The sequence below is a fragment of the Poecilia formosa genome, unplaced genomic scaffold (assembly GCF_000485575.1).
Source record: "Poecilia formosa unplaced genomic scaffold, Poecilia_formosa-5.1.2 Scaffold100, whole genome shotgun sequence".
In the NCBI taxonomy this organism is placed as follows: Eukaryota; Metazoa; Chordata; class Actinopteri; order Cyprinodontiformes; family Poeciliidae; genus Poecilia; species Poecilia formosa.
This window is the reverse complement of record NW_006800039.1, coordinates 838,590-853,790: the sequence shown is the minus strand read 5'-3', so window position 1 is coordinate 853,790 and position 15,201 is coordinate 838,590. Positions and strand designations below refer to the sequence as shown.

The 15,201-nt window shown below is 39.0% G+C and overlaps 1 protein-coding gene across 1 annotated transcript in view; it reads left to right on the top strand.

The window, feature by feature from the left end:
- Window positions 1–8,257: 8,257 nt before the first annotated feature.
- nedd4l (NEDD4 like E3 ubiquitin protein ligase) overlaps window positions 8,258–15,201 on the top strand; it is a 30,174-nt gene continuing 23,230 nt past the window's right edge. Inside the window, exons 1-2 of the mRNA XM_016674747.1 lie at window positions 8,258–9,423; window positions 14,808–14,858. Coding sequence (XP_016530233.1) covers window positions 8,395–9,423; window positions 14,808–14,858 — 1,080 coding nt within the window. The 5' untranslated portion in view covers window positions 8,258–8,394. The remainder of the gene's footprint in view (window positions 9,424–14,807; window positions 14,859–15,201) is intronic.

Here is a 15,201-nt window from a genome sequence, read left to right as displayed (position 1 = left end):
CATACAGCCAATACAAGGGTCAAAGCATGTTCATCAGTTATAATCAAGTTTTTCTTTAATTTTTTTGCTGGTTACAGAAAATCACAAAAACATTCATCAAAATGTATAACCAAATAGGTAACAGTTCAAAGGGTATGAATACTTATTGCAAAACACCAATTCCAAGTCTGAGATTTTGTATACATCAGGCCGTTTACTGATAGGAGTCTAACAATAACTTTGCGCTTTGATTGATTGCACATAATAAAACTTCTATCATGTGATAATCTTTAACTCCACCAGCTGCTATCAGTAAAACTACTTATGTTGTAAATTGAATGATGAGTATAAATGTGGTCTACCTGATGCTGGAAATGCATCAGGTTCACTGCTACTGCAAATAATTCTAAACAAACCTTAGGTATCCTGTTTTTTTTTTTTTTTTTTTGTTAATTCCTCCTGCAAAGGACACTTATAAATGTCTGGTCTGTGAAAGCTGTAAATGTTTGTCATGTCGTTTTAAAATTACTTGAATGTTAGTTGCCTCTTTAAATGTTTTTGACATTTTAATAGGTGAGCAGCTTTAATGTTTGAACTAGCAAACTGATCAGAACGAGGCTTAAGCTTTTCAAATCCAGGATTTGTCCTAGGAGGAGTGCCTGCAGTGATACGTCTGCTTTTTATTTTTTTTTCATTTTTTTTTTATTATTATTTTTTTTTAACTTCTTCAAAACTGCGTTGAATACAACAAATTCTTAGAAGGCGGGCCAAACAATCCAACCCTCGAATGCCTGAATGGGTCTGTACACGAAGGAGCGACGCAGACGAACGCAGCAACCCTGCAGCAATTGAAGGATTCTCAGAGGAGGCCCTCTGAGTGTTGGCAATCTTTTTCTTTGTTCGATTAAAACTCTGAACACGAACATTACCAATATAGAATAAGACATTAATTGATTTTTTTTTTCTTTTAGTGTTTATATGCAGATAGATTTACTGCGCAGCCCTCATTCAGAATTAAACCTTCGCCTCTCCAGGGGATTACAGTAATGTTTTTTTATCTGACCAGAATACGCCTCAGGGTGTTCAGCACGGGGCGAGCTCTTCCATGCTGGCAGCACGGCTCAGGGCTGACTGTGGCCAAAGCTGAACTGTACTGAAGAAACACTGAATGAGGTCTGATGTGTGGTGTGCTCGCACAAACGGTGCTGACTTGGCAGTCTGTCACCTTTTGGGAGACTCAAACAGTGCCAGCTTGTTCTTCATTTTGCTCCAAATGTCTCTCCGAAGCTGCTGTGTTGCTTCTTTAGTACGCAAAAAACTCTTGTCTGTTGTTTTGCTTTTGGTATATTTTAGAGGTGCTGATGAATCCTCCATAAATTGTATTGGAGCTTGGTTTTGAAATCCAGCTGCTCTTATTGTGTTGAGTTGAAGTTTCCTAATTCTCTACCTCTGCAGGGATTTTTTTTTTTTTTTTGCTATTAGAGGAAGGCAGGGAAATGCCTCCCAAAAGAGCTGAGATATTGAAGGCTTACTGCTAATGTTTAGTCTCTGTACATGACAGAACCACATAAACATGCAATTAGAAACTGTGGGGATCCTGAAGACGCCAATTAGCAATCAAGCAGCCGCACATTTGCTTATAAGGATACAGTTTCAGCTCGTTTTCTTCCATGTCTGTGCTCCTCGTTTCCCTTGTGTTTTTTTTTTATCTTGTGGATTTAAGGCAGCACTTTAGCTGGCAGGAAGGACACACTTGGATTGGAATTTGATTTATTTCCAGGCCCATTTGGGATGGCAGGTATCCTAATAAAAGCCTATCATGGCAAATCAGATTTAAAGCATATTCCCCGATGGTCTGAATTGTGTCCAAATCAAGTTTTGCTGAGCGATTGTAACTGGAAGCTGTGATTTAGGATCTGAGGAGCAGGCAGCTGGCTTCATTTTGACTGAAAATAGCAATCGGATTGTTCGCCCAGGTCAAGTCAGTATGCCGATGATCGTATTTCTGCAACTGAAAACATTTGAAGTAGTTTGGTTTAGCTTAAAGGGTGTAAAATGAGGGCACAGTAACAGGCTGTTAGTGAGTTTACCAAATGTTCTCTCTACAAATGTTATCCTCCCACACCACAAAAATACCGTGTGGAGGATGTTTGTGTGTAAATCAGCTCTGCATCATACTAAGTCATGAAACCACTCTTACTTGAAGTACAAAGTGTTAATATTAGGGTTCTGACATATTGGTGATTATAATATTTTTAAATGACCAAAACTTCAACTCTCACAGTTTACATCAAAGCGAATTATTAACAATGTCTAATCTTTTTTTTTTTTTTTTTTTTTACTTTTTTTTAATATTAAGGGAGGATCATTAATCTTGGGTTACTGTTGTAAAACACAAATATAAATGTATAAAGGCTAAAGTTACTGGGGGATAAACAAAAACATTGATCGTGATAAACTGCCTCCTAATCTAGACAATGACATGGAAATATTACTTAGTGAGGGAGTTCCTGAATATTTTTGTTCCACTTTTGCCTTATAAATATTTAAGCTTGTTCAGTCATGTGGTTTTTTTTTTTCATTTCTGCATAGAGAACAATCAGTTTTATATTTATCGCCACATTCTGTTCACAGTTTGCAGCCTATTTCATTTGTTTCAAACTATTTAGTACAAATAGACCCAATGCCTATGAAAAGATTTCAGTGACATCTTTTTACAGCTGACTTTTCCCTCGCTCATACTTAGATGTGAGCATACTTGGATCTGGATAAGCAAATGTAAAAAAAAAAAAAAAAAGTATACATAAAGTTCTATGTGTATGTTTAAAGCAACTTTAAGCACATGCGATACTTTGAAGGGAAAAAACTGATAAATTTGTCCAAATAACATCTTGGGCACGTAAAAAACAATCTTTTTTCTTTTTTTTTTTGTCTTTTTCTGCTTCCTGAGAATTGAACTCTGTGGTCCTGTGAACGCTCCAGCTCTGCCTCTCTAAGCAGATCTCACCTGAGCCTTCTGCCCTGTCAGCACCTCCAAAGTCATGTTAATCTCTTCGTATGAGTTGCGTGTTCACCTCAAAATATTTTGCCGTTTCTATTTTTAAAAACCCCCGTCAATACGGCGGTAGAGCCTTATCTCACCGTTTCCAAAGCTAGGCAGTTTTCATATGCAGGTCGACTTTAGTACACGTTGTGTGTGTGTGATCCTCAACTACCTGTTTGATGTGTCTGCAGCTAATGATGAAGGACTAGAGGCAGTTTAATACTAGCGATCCTCAAGCTTACAGCTGTTGGAGAAGCGAAAAGCTCAAGATGTCTTTCGATTGTAAAATTGTGATTTTTTTATTTTTTATTTTTTGCAGTGATCCTTATGTCAAGCTTTCCCTCTATGTCGCTGATGAAAACAAAGAGCTTGGTTTAGTCCAGACAAAAACTATTAAAAAGGTAAGTTTAAATTGACGTCCTGTTGTGCTCTGCTTCCTCTTGTCTCCTGTGTTACATCATCAGCCAAATTCAAAGGTTTTTCGATATAATCCTAAAACACCCCCTTAAAAATTTCCACCAGGTTTTTGCATGAATGAGCGGAACCATTTCATTGCAGAAGGGCGGGATAAAAAGCACATTAAGGCTGAGGGAAGCAGTCCTCCCCTTTTTAGGTTTAGTGAAGTCTTCTCAGTTTTTTTTGGAGAGGAGATATTTTTTCGCAGCAGGGGGAGCTGTTAGTTGACATTAATGTGAATGATGATTAGTGATGCTTTTAATTGCAAAATGATATAAAATCTATATATTTTTTCTTTGGTCTCCAGTGTAATTTATTCCCAAGTGTTGTTTTTGTCTCTGAATATTTAGTCCATAATGCAAGGGGTCAAACTCTGAAATAGTAGCCCGACGCAGCTTCTCAACAATACAAATATTTGTCACGTTCTTACAGATTGGCTTAGCCAGAAGCAATCTTCCAGCAAAAAGCCGCCGTAGGAGTTGGACAGCTCAGGCCTCCATGCAGGCAAACATATGCTGCCAGTGGCTATGATTGCTTTGTAGGATATAAATAGCTTGACAATATACTGCTATGTGGAGCAGAAAAGGAAGTATCAGTGCTTGGGCTCTTCTGCGGGTTCTTTGTTTCTTTAAGTGGGACACCTCTGACAGTTTCATTATTGTAGAAGCGGAGTGGATGGCTTGTGGCTGAATGATATAAAGCATGACTTAAAGTGGAGGAACTTGACGAGACTAGCGTCAGTATGAGCTCCAAAAGCACTGATGATTTGGATATTTCCTGCAGATTTTAACTTTTTTTTTTGTTTGCATCACTTTCACAGCAAAAAGCTGACTCTCAGAGAGCACTTAGTTCAGTGGTACTTTTTGTCACAGTGTTATTTTATTACTGCAATGAAATGTTTTGCTAATTAATTAGAGTGACTTGTGAAATGTAGTCTGAGAACTGATTCAAACGAAAATGAGGCCTACCTCATGACTGAATCAGTTCTCAGACTAATAAAATCTGTAATATGAAAGACAGAAGAAAACATAAGTTCTGATTCATCTTTGAAGAAATATGTGAAGATCTTTGAGACTTTATTTAAACCCAAATATCCAATAATTGCATATAATTTGATTTGAATTCTTACTCTTTAGAACTCCTGAGAGTCACTTGCACATTTATGGGGTTTTAGTCCGGCAACAAACTGGTCTAATCAGATCTAAACTTTGTATTTCAGACCCTCAATCCTAAATGGAACGAAGAATTCTATTTCCGGGTGAGTTCAGCTTTTAAATCTCCTGTGTTACAATTAATGTTCTGTCTTTATTACAACAACCCTTATGTGATCTTATTGTGTGATTGGTAAACTTATTTTGCTGTTTCGCTGTTTTGTAGAAAAATGTATCGTGTGGATGAATCCATATTGGCTGGAGAACAATTGTAAAAATCAATTTTCGTGTCATGCGCCACAGATGCTCAAATGAATTTAAGTCTGAACTTTGACTGGGCCATTTGAACACACAAATATGCTTTGACCTAAATCATTACTTTTTAGCTTCACTCCATTTTTTTTTGTTACAGGAATACATATTGCTTTATAACCCAACTGCACTTTTAATCTATTCACAACTTTAGCCCTGATAGGTCTAGTGTGTTCGTTGGTCTTCATGATACTGTTTGTTCACCAATGTTCTTTAAAGCACCTTGCACAGAATTTGATTTACAGACATTGCGACACAATACATCTTTGTATTGTAAATACAAAGCAGCCCCTTAATATTTTTGAGGTCTCTGTTGAAAAAAAACATCCAATTTCCCTGGAATAGAATTGCAGGCTAATACCTTTGAATTTAACATTCAGAGGTTGTTTTCCATCAGATATGAATTTCTTTGACTGAACAACTCCAATGACGTCGCTCATCACTGTCATTTTGTTGCCAACACAGGTGTGCCCACAGAACCACAGGCTGCTTTTTGAGGTGTTTGATGAAAACCGATTGGTAAGGTTCACACTTCCTCCCTATTTATCACTGTTTTATGCTCCCCTTAAAACAACTTATTAGAGCTTATATGTTTGTTGATAGCATCAAATGCTAAAGTATTGTTAATAGTAGCTTGGTCTTTTATGCTTTATGCTGAAATATTTTGGTATTTAGACACTAAAGTGGAATTTCTCGTAGGACTAATTTATCTGACATTGCGCTGCTTCTTTTCATTTATTTTATTACAAACATAATCGACTGTCTGTGATGACTTTTGCTACCTTAATAAGTATGATCAATTCTTTTTAGCAGTTTGTTGAGGCAAATTTATGCACTAAACAACTAACAGCTTGTTTGCTTGTTTCATTGCTCAGCTACAACAGCGTCTGACTTTAACAGCTCTTGCATTCATCTGCAGTCAGATATCAACGTATTTCCTTCCTGAAAACACTGATTTCCTCCATATGTAAAAATACCCCAGTGGCAGGCCTTCAGTTGCCATAACAAATATATAAATGTCAAGCAGTGCAGCAGTTAGCATTGTAAGCAGGTATTAATGATAAATTTGATAATTCACGCTACTGTGTAAGCTTGACTCTGAGGACATGTCGGCGAAGCTGATGGAATAGTGAAGTGGTTTTTGACATAGAGTCTGGAGAGTAAGTGTATGACTAATACCAGGGTGATCTCCAATGTTTATGTCTCCTAAATTACTTCCAGGATCTGCAGCCAGGGCTTTTTGTTTTGATGAAATGGACAAAGTTAATTTGGACGTTCCGTTCCAGATAAGACTCCAGTACTGTCTTTCTGGTTCTCACAAATTCAGAGCTGTTGGACGGCGCTGAAATTACGCTGTAGTTTTCCCTTACAACTCAGTCAAACCGGGCAGATTTTATGCCTAAATCATCTTCGATGTTGGCCGACAAACTGGGAATACAGTGGTGCAGAGAGAGAACTCGTTGGCAACTCTTGTTATGAATAGCACACCTTTTTATTTATCCCCCAGTGCTGTCGGAGCTCACTGTTTCTGTATGGAGAAGGATGACAAGAAAGCACAACACGGACAGCCTCAAGCGCAGTTCTCTCCTTATAAGTCTGAGGAGGTGCTTCCAGGCTGTCCTGAGGCGCTTGCCAAGCCAGCTCCTCCACCCCTGGCCTGTGTGTTTTTAATGTTTGCTTGTTGTTTTGTATCCATTGATTTACATTTGTGTTATCAGATAGTTTTAAATTTGTGCTACATTAAGACAGGGATGCAACACTGAGCCTCTTGGTCCACTTGCAGTAAGGTTAAAAGAAGGGTGTTGAACAGAGCTACAGTACAGCATGCTGTTGGATTTGAGGAATGCATGTTATATCATTTTTAGCTAGCTGCAATTGGACCACACATTGACATTTTCCTTATACCGATCATGCGCTGTTACATTTCACACACTCCTGTATTGACTGGTGTGTCATCACCATACATAGCAGCATGCCAAGACACGATTCCTTCTTTTTCTCTGCACTCCTTTCCTTCATTTTGTCTTTTTTTTTTAGCTCATTTTGTTGCAATAGAGCAGCAGCAGCAGCAGCAGCTTGCTGCAGAATGGTTTAGAACATAGCGAATGGTCACAGAAGTTAAAAACAAGGCAGCTTCTTTCCAGACATGCATTTCTAAAAGGTCAAACGATGACTGAGGTTTTGTCGGTTCTCGGCTGGCTCAGGAAAAGCAATCCTTTCTTTTCAACATGCTGATAGATTGGTGAATCATGTTACTATTGAGCAAAACAAAGCGCTCTTTATGAATGTACAGGCTGCTGTTGGAGGTGCTTGAGCGTTATTTGACCTTTTTTTTTTTATGTCATTCCGGATTAGAGACAAGGATCACAGCCGAGTTGTATCCTGGGCAACTTTTAGTTGCAAACAGAGCAGCCTATAAAACAAGCGGCCAGATAAGTGTTTGGCTCTGTGCTTGAGAGACTGCGTGTCTTTTCTGTGTGTAGCTGGATCTCCAGAGACGACCGTGTTGTTTGTCTTATCAAAGCTAAAATCTGTCAGATGGTCTCTTTGCTTTTCTGTTGCCTTTTCATCTGGTCCATTTTTAGTAACAGTTTCCTTGCAAATCCTTATGTGGTTCTGAAAGTTCCCTTTTATGTTTAATGTTGTGTTTCTGTTATTTTTGGTTGAAAAGGACGTTTAGTGGGTCACTTGGTAAGAAAATTGTCTTGCTTTTGTTTCCTGTGTTGGAAAGAAAAACTGGATTCCTATTGGCATCCTCTTCTGGTGAATAGATCATATTTGTTGAGGTAAAATGCGCTTTTATCTCTTAATTTTAAAAAAAAAGTTAAATTTTTTTAATGTTAATTCTCCTTTGATCTTCCATCTTAATGAGATGTGGATGTAAAAGACTAGGGATCATGTGCTGTGGCTTGATGGTGGGGGCCAGTGTGGTGGTGTAACCTGAGGTGCTGGGGCCCTTTGGAGTCATGTGACTACCAGGCAACCCTCTGTCACCTCGGTAACCAGGAACTCCACACGCTCCTACCCTATCATGGCAGGAATGCTGGCTGACACTCGACCAAGGCTATTTCTGCTGTCTGTCGCTAGTGCTTGGTGTTCCTAATAGTTTGCTGAAAGGGGATCCTCCATTCTTATTTTTATTGTAACATAGTTGCCCATCCTCTTTCTGAAGTCTTATTTTTTCTGTATCCTGTTGCTTCTGTTGTGTTCTTGCGGTGAGACGACTCTGGTCTGTGTGCAGTTCACTGTGGGGTAGGAAAGTTGTGGAAGAGACTGGGAGTGGGTGGGAAGGGAGGGAGGGGGAAGAAAAAAAGGGGAGAAGTCATCTAGCCAGCCAGCCAGTCAGCCAGTCAAAGGAGAAGTGGGCGACACAAGAAGAGGAGGCAACCAACAGTAAGTCAGAGTTTTAACAGTAAGTGAAAGTGAACGGAAGCCGTGGGACATGAGGTGAAAATGGCTCAGCGTCTGCGTTTATACTTTGGATCTGGCCGCAGCAACACAGCTCCGGAGATGCTGGAAACGGACTCGGAAGAGCAGCGAGAAGAGGGCGAAGCGTCCAGAGCGCGCTACGTGCGGCCTCCTCGTCTACCGAGGCCTCCTCAGGAGTTGGGGGCGCAAAACGTCTCATCTGGAAGTTTTGGTTTGCGTTCGGATCCCTCACTCAAAAGGAGCTCCTCCATGTTCATACCACAGCTCTCCACCTACCCCGAATCACGACCCACCAAAAGTTCGTCCGTGCAGATCTCCCTCCAGCGCTCTGACGGATCAATTAATAGACATTCTGGTGGCCTTGCAGACGATGTCCCACCGCCTTGTTATACACCGCCTGGACCTGCGCCTGCATATCCCGAACCACGGACTCAGGAAGACTTTCCGCAACAGCCGCCTCCCCCATACTACAGCCCAGATTCCCAGTTATCACTGAATGAACCAAACCTTCCCAAACGCAGAGTTTTTAGCATCGGTTCTAGTGGCTATGCTACACTGAGTAGAGGCCAACCTGGTGTTAATGTTGGTACCATTTGTATCCAGAGGAATTCTCCTGAGATTTTTGATGTCCAGCATTATCTTCTTCCTTATGGTCAAGATGGCCAGCAGCAGACTTTAGAGCCATGTGCTGGTGTTAATGGTGCAACACAGAAACTAGTTTTCCAGCTACAGCAAAACCAAAACCAGGATCAGACCCACGATTGTCAGCAGGCTGCTGCCTCCCAGGGCGACTTTGGTCGAGGCATCCGCACAGTGCGTTATCCCAGAATCCGACTGCAGAGGAGCTCATCTCATCCTAGGCTGCTGCTGCTGGAAAATAAACATCTGAAAAACGGGGCAGACTTCCAGACCATCGAGGAGAATCAGACTGATGTGGAACTGGGAGCAAAAGATGGATCAAAATGTTGTACTTTTAAAATCAGTGGGGAAAACCCCAGAAGGCTGCCGCATTTCAAGATATTCTTTACCCAGAGGGGAGGCGGAGATCAGGATGCGAGTCTTGGCAAGAAGTTGGCAACAAGTAATCCCCAGGTAAAGATTATTCAAGTTTAGTTAGACTCCAGCTGGCTTTTTAAACTTTTTTTTCCCTCTCACTTATTATTAATTGTGTTAGATTGGAGAACTGAGGGGTCCAGTAACAGGGTGGTGTGACGTTCAGGAAACTGAAAAGAACAGACGCAGTTACTAGTCACACTCACTGTTTTCTTTTTCACTCCTTAGCCACAGGCATTTGAAATTTTATTCACATCAGGCAGTTCAGCTACAAAAGATAACAGGTTTGTGTGTTTTTTTTTTCTGTTCACTTGTTGCCTCCTATGTCTGAGGAATCTAACACCCAGGTTTTGATAAAACTACCAATAGCAATTGAATCTCTTTTAAGTGTTGCCTGTTTCTATCTTTAGCCGCCTCTAAGCGCTGGTGTTGAGTTTAAGAGCAGGCAGATGGGTTTTTTTTTCTTCTCTGGCTCCGAGGTAGTGTGGATCTGTACATTTCAGCTGCTTTCCAAGTAATTGGAGGTTTTGGGAAAGCCAGTTCAAACATTGGCTAATCTGTCAAGCGCAATCAGTTTTTACTCAAATTCAGAAGCCATTGTATTCAAATCCACCACAATGCCAATTTGCCTAATTTCTCAAGCATGGGGTTGTAGATGTAAGGTCGTTTGTAAAGTTTTTTTTTTAACCAGCTGTATTTCCTTTCCAATGATTTTACTAAGTAGTTAATGTCATAAAGTAAAGATTATACTATTCATCTCTGGAATGAGACAAGAAAACAGGAACCATTTAGGAATGCTGGTCTTTTTTGTAATCCTCAAGTTGTATTTGCTGAAGGGCAGAGAGTTTGATAAAGGCTTTTTTTATATCTCACTCAGTCTTTACGACAAAGAAATAAGGGTTATGACAGTAATAAACAATGTGACATTGTCAGGGGGTAGTTTTGAGTTGGTCTAAATGAGTTGCTCTGATTGGGTGCTAAATGGTCATATTTCATAGAAGTCAATTGGCCCAAGCAGGAGTACTGTACATGGTAGTTTGTCCTCTTTTGACCATTTTTCTCCACATTTAATGAGAAATACTTAGCTACAAAGAGCAATAATCTGATATGCAGTGGTTTGGGTGTACAGTTTTTGTTTTACAGGTTAAAAAAAAATCAGCTGGAATTTATTTAGCAATTGAGTGAATTAAACCAAAGCCAAACTCGGCCTGCACAAAAGGCTTTATTTTTCCACATATATATTTTGCAGTAATACTACAATAATAATAATTCTAGAGAGGATATTGTTGCTCACTGATTAAATTTACCATTTGATTAAAAAAAAAGTCTCCTAACGCTCTTTTAACAACTTTTTTTATTAATGATTTCTATCCTGAAATTCAAATATTGCAATTGTTACAGCTTGTTTTTATACAACAGGATTTTTTTCTTCATCTTCAACTGCATAGTTGGCCCTTTAAGACAAAAAAAAAAAAAGTTGGTCAATGGATAACAATAGTGTGTGCTTGTTTGTCTGTGTGTTTGCCAGACTAACTAGCTGCAGACAGCTATGCCAGAGAGGCCTAGCCTTATTACAGCTTTGCTTTGACGCCTGCAGAAGCTTTTCACAAAGATCTCCTTATGACCAACTGCAAAGGCTATATTTACCTGAGACAGGAGGAATGGAGAAGGGTTTTATCAGTGTGTGTGTCGGGGGGTGGGTGGTAGAGGGGGTGTCTCTTTTTAGTTTTGGTCTTTGGGCTGTTTAAGAGATTGGAGTCGCTGTTGTTGTGAGGGGCTTTTATCTGTCATCTCTGATCTCCCCAATGGGCATAGCTTTGTAATTCAGTTGTGTCAGCACTGAGGCTCTGGAGTATGTTAGATAGACTTTTGACACCTCAGTGGCAGCCTGGACCCAATCCAGTTTGCCTTGAATCGCAAAGTCTGTTGTCACCTCTTCTTTAATGCCATTGAGGCATTTTGGGGACAAAACGTTCCATTTTTATTCTTGAGGCATGTACATAATATTGCTTTGTCTAGTTTAGCAATTTTGTTTCACAGCTGCAATAGAGTGCTGAAGGTTTTGGACATGGACAAAGATCGTCAAAGACTATCCTGGACTGTCTAAAAGCAGAGTCATACTCCTAGCCAATTCAGGTTTAGAGTTGTGTTTTATTCTCACGAACATGGGTTGTTTGACTGAAAGTATTAGGGCAATTTGGTATTATGTTGAGTCAATTCAACAACATGATAATAACAAAGAGGAAACTTGGAACAACATGGAGTTCAGCAACAAACAAAAAAATCTCAAAATCCCAGTGGAAACATGCAAAAAGAAAGTGGTCAGCTGTTTACAAGAAGCATTTTTTCATTTATTATTGAGAGGTGTATACATTTTCCACATACCAATTTTTTTAATAAAATTCAAATGAAGACAGAAATTAGTCTTTTAATTACTGGCACTCCTTTTGTAACATTTTAATTATTGTTTGAGAGACACTTGTTTCCTATCAAAAACAAACTTCCTAGTTGAATAAAAACAAATTAAATTTATCGAAGGTGTTTGTTAATAATAATAATAATAATAACAATAATAATAATAATAATAATAATAATAGGCTGAATTTTAGGCGTAAAATGGGTTTGCAAACTCGTAAAGAGACAAATTGACTCGGAGTAGATTTCTCCTACAAGAAATCCATATCGCTTTGGTATCTTGAGAGTTTGTTGGATAGGTCAACACCTCAGACAATGTCTTTTATGAGGGATCATGTTGCTCTGTGCAGTGATCTGACTACACTGTAAAAAGGTTTGGGTGATTGACAAAGGTCAAATTAACAACTATGTGAATGCCAGCATGCAGATTTTTTCCAACAGAAGACTGAATGAAAACGAAAATGGATGCTTCGTCCCCTTTTCAGCAGTTCAACGGAGTGGCTGACTGGTGTTCAGCTCTCTGAAAACAGACCCACCCGCTTTAAAACTTCTGGTCAGAGTTTTGCGAAGTGATCTGTTTTTAGTGTCTTAATATTTTGGAAATAACTGATATACGTTTTCACCTGCCTAGCATCTTTTGTTTGTTGCTCTTTAACCTGCGTTGGTTGGTTATGGAAAACCCCCACTCTGTGTAAAACTTGTTTCTGGAGAGCAGCTGTAAGTTCAGAAGTGACCCTTTAATGACACTGTAATTTCATCCCTCGGCACAAAAATAACCGCAGTGTAAAGATATTATCTTAGTTGAAATGAAAAAAAACAAAAAACAAAAAAAAAAAAACAGCCCTGAATGAATATTTATTCCAGATGACTCAGTGAGACTGTTGATTAGAGGACAGTATGGTTTCATCCGATTGCATCTCTATAAATGTTCAGTTTTAAATTTTCTTTTAGGCACTGTGTTTCTTACTTCTCAGGAAGGACAGTCATTGTCCTTGACAACCGTGGCATGCAAATTGTTAAGTGTTCAACACATTAAAAGAGGTGAAAATAAAAAGGTGTGATTTTACATTGTGAAATGTTATCAATGTTAGAAGGTGCTCCAGCTCTGGAAATTTTTTTATTCTTTTTCCTCCATCTCTGACAATGTTTAACTGTTTTGAATCACGTGAAAGTTGTTTAAGAAGTAAGTTATTGGTCTTGGTGGCTTGGGAATTGAAAGCCAATCTTGATGTCATTTCTGATACCTTTCCAAGAATAGTTTGCTGGGTGTGCCTATGTTTTAAATGTGGGTGGATGGGTGTGCAGATTCTTTACGACGTGCCTGTTTTTTCTTTTTTAATGGGACAAAGTTGTACAAATTACAGATTTCCAGTTATGTTAAATGTGGAGGGAGGCTGACGAGCTCATCTCCCAAAGGTGTCTCAACCTTTTCCTGCTTACCATGAAAGTAAAATGATGTAGACATTTAAAATGCTCAGCTCAAACCAGTATGAAATACTAGGTACGTGAAGTTTTTACCCCTGGCAAGTAAAAGTAAAGGATCTGTTGATTTGATTTATTTTTAGATCACTTTTAATAAATGGTTGGATAAACCAGTTCAGATTTTTGCGCATCTAAGCATTAAAAGTTTTCCAGTAGAACTGATAACCAAATAACCAAAAAAAAAAAAACTGCAGTGGTTGCCAACCACACTGCCGCATCGGAAATGAACTTGATTGCTGTGTTAGTTACATTTATTATTTGTGGAGGTGATAAAATATTAACCACTGGGTTAATATTTCATTCTCAAACGTCCAGAACATCTTAAAAAGTGCCACAGTTGGGGTTTATTCGGAAGTGTTTCCAGTTTTGTACACTTCAAATTAAATATTTTAGCACTAATTTGAATTGAAACCACTTTTATTGATGCAAAAAACATTGAAATACCTTCAATTTAAAGTTACAGCTTAAAGAACACTTACAAATTATCAAAAGGGGAAAAAAAACGTTTGAACTTGTGGAAGATGATTAATATTGTGAAGTTGACTTCTTTCTTTCCTTTATCACTCCCACAATCTATATACGTTTCATTTATCACACTCACTTTAGCTCACTAAGGTTCAGTGCATTTTTTTTCAGCCCAGTAAGCAAACACTTTTGTAAGTCTGTGCAAATTGTCTATAAACAGTTGTGTCCCACACACAGGCTACTTCCAAGAATGGCCTTTTTCACCTCGGACAGGTAATCATTGCTCAACCATGGACAAACCTGTGGGCCTCTGCAAACCGAAACACAAAACCTTTTCCTGAATCTGCCCTGTCGTCACATCTGTCCTTCTCACCCTCCGTCAGTTGACTTGGCTTCTACTTGGTGGCAGTGGATGTTGTTTTTTTTTTTTTCCTCGCTTGGGGTCAAAGGGTTTTGTTTTTTTTACTTTGCTCCTCTGAGGTGGTTATTAAAAGCCTGTCCATAAATAAACTAAGTCTGATCCCTGTTGGACACCTGTGGTATTATGTAATGATTGGAAGAGATTTTGGGCTTTTGATGAAGTTTACTTGAACATGAATTTCCAGAGATGAAATGGTCTAAAAGCTGTAGCTATACGGCACTATTAAAGTTTGCTACAAATGTCATCTAACTTAGATTACATTTTATTAATCATCAAGCTCCCATGCGAGAAAATTAGATCTCATTATAAACCATGTCTGGTTTACAAAATCTATGAAAAATAATGTTTTATTTCTCAGATTTCTACAGGTGTTCATACATAAGGCTAAGGATTATTTCTGGATGGGGCTGCCCTTTATGTAAAAATCACTATGACTTTCTCTCTGATTAAAAAAAAAAAAAAAAAATAAAACTTTCAATTTTGGTGCACCAGGTAATTTCTCTCAACATTGTGGTTTTCCCCTCTTTATCCCCATTTCGGTTTTCCAAAAATGCTCTCATGGAACCCTCTCAAGTTTATCTTCTTCATTTCTTCCCACCAGACAAGAGATGATTTCCTTGGACAAGTTGACGTTCCCCTCAGTCATCTGCCGGTGAGTTGTTTACGTGTTTGTGTGTATATGTACGCACCGTTTCAACACTGTTCTGAAGACTCGGCGGTTTCTTATCATTCAGCTTTTGCTGTGCTTGATTAGCCCCCATGAAGCTGTGTTTGTGTGTGGGAAAGTGCCTGACCCAGCTTGTTGTTGTGAAACGGCAACAGCACTATTCTAGGGATAGAAAGCTGGCATTGGACAATGTAAACACACTGACTCTCAGTTGTGAAACGTGACAACCCGTGGAAAAAAACCCCCCCAAAAAACTTCACGATTTCACCCTTGAGTGCTGGGAAGTTGTTCTTGAAAACAATCTTCACAATCAGTCAGCAATAAATTT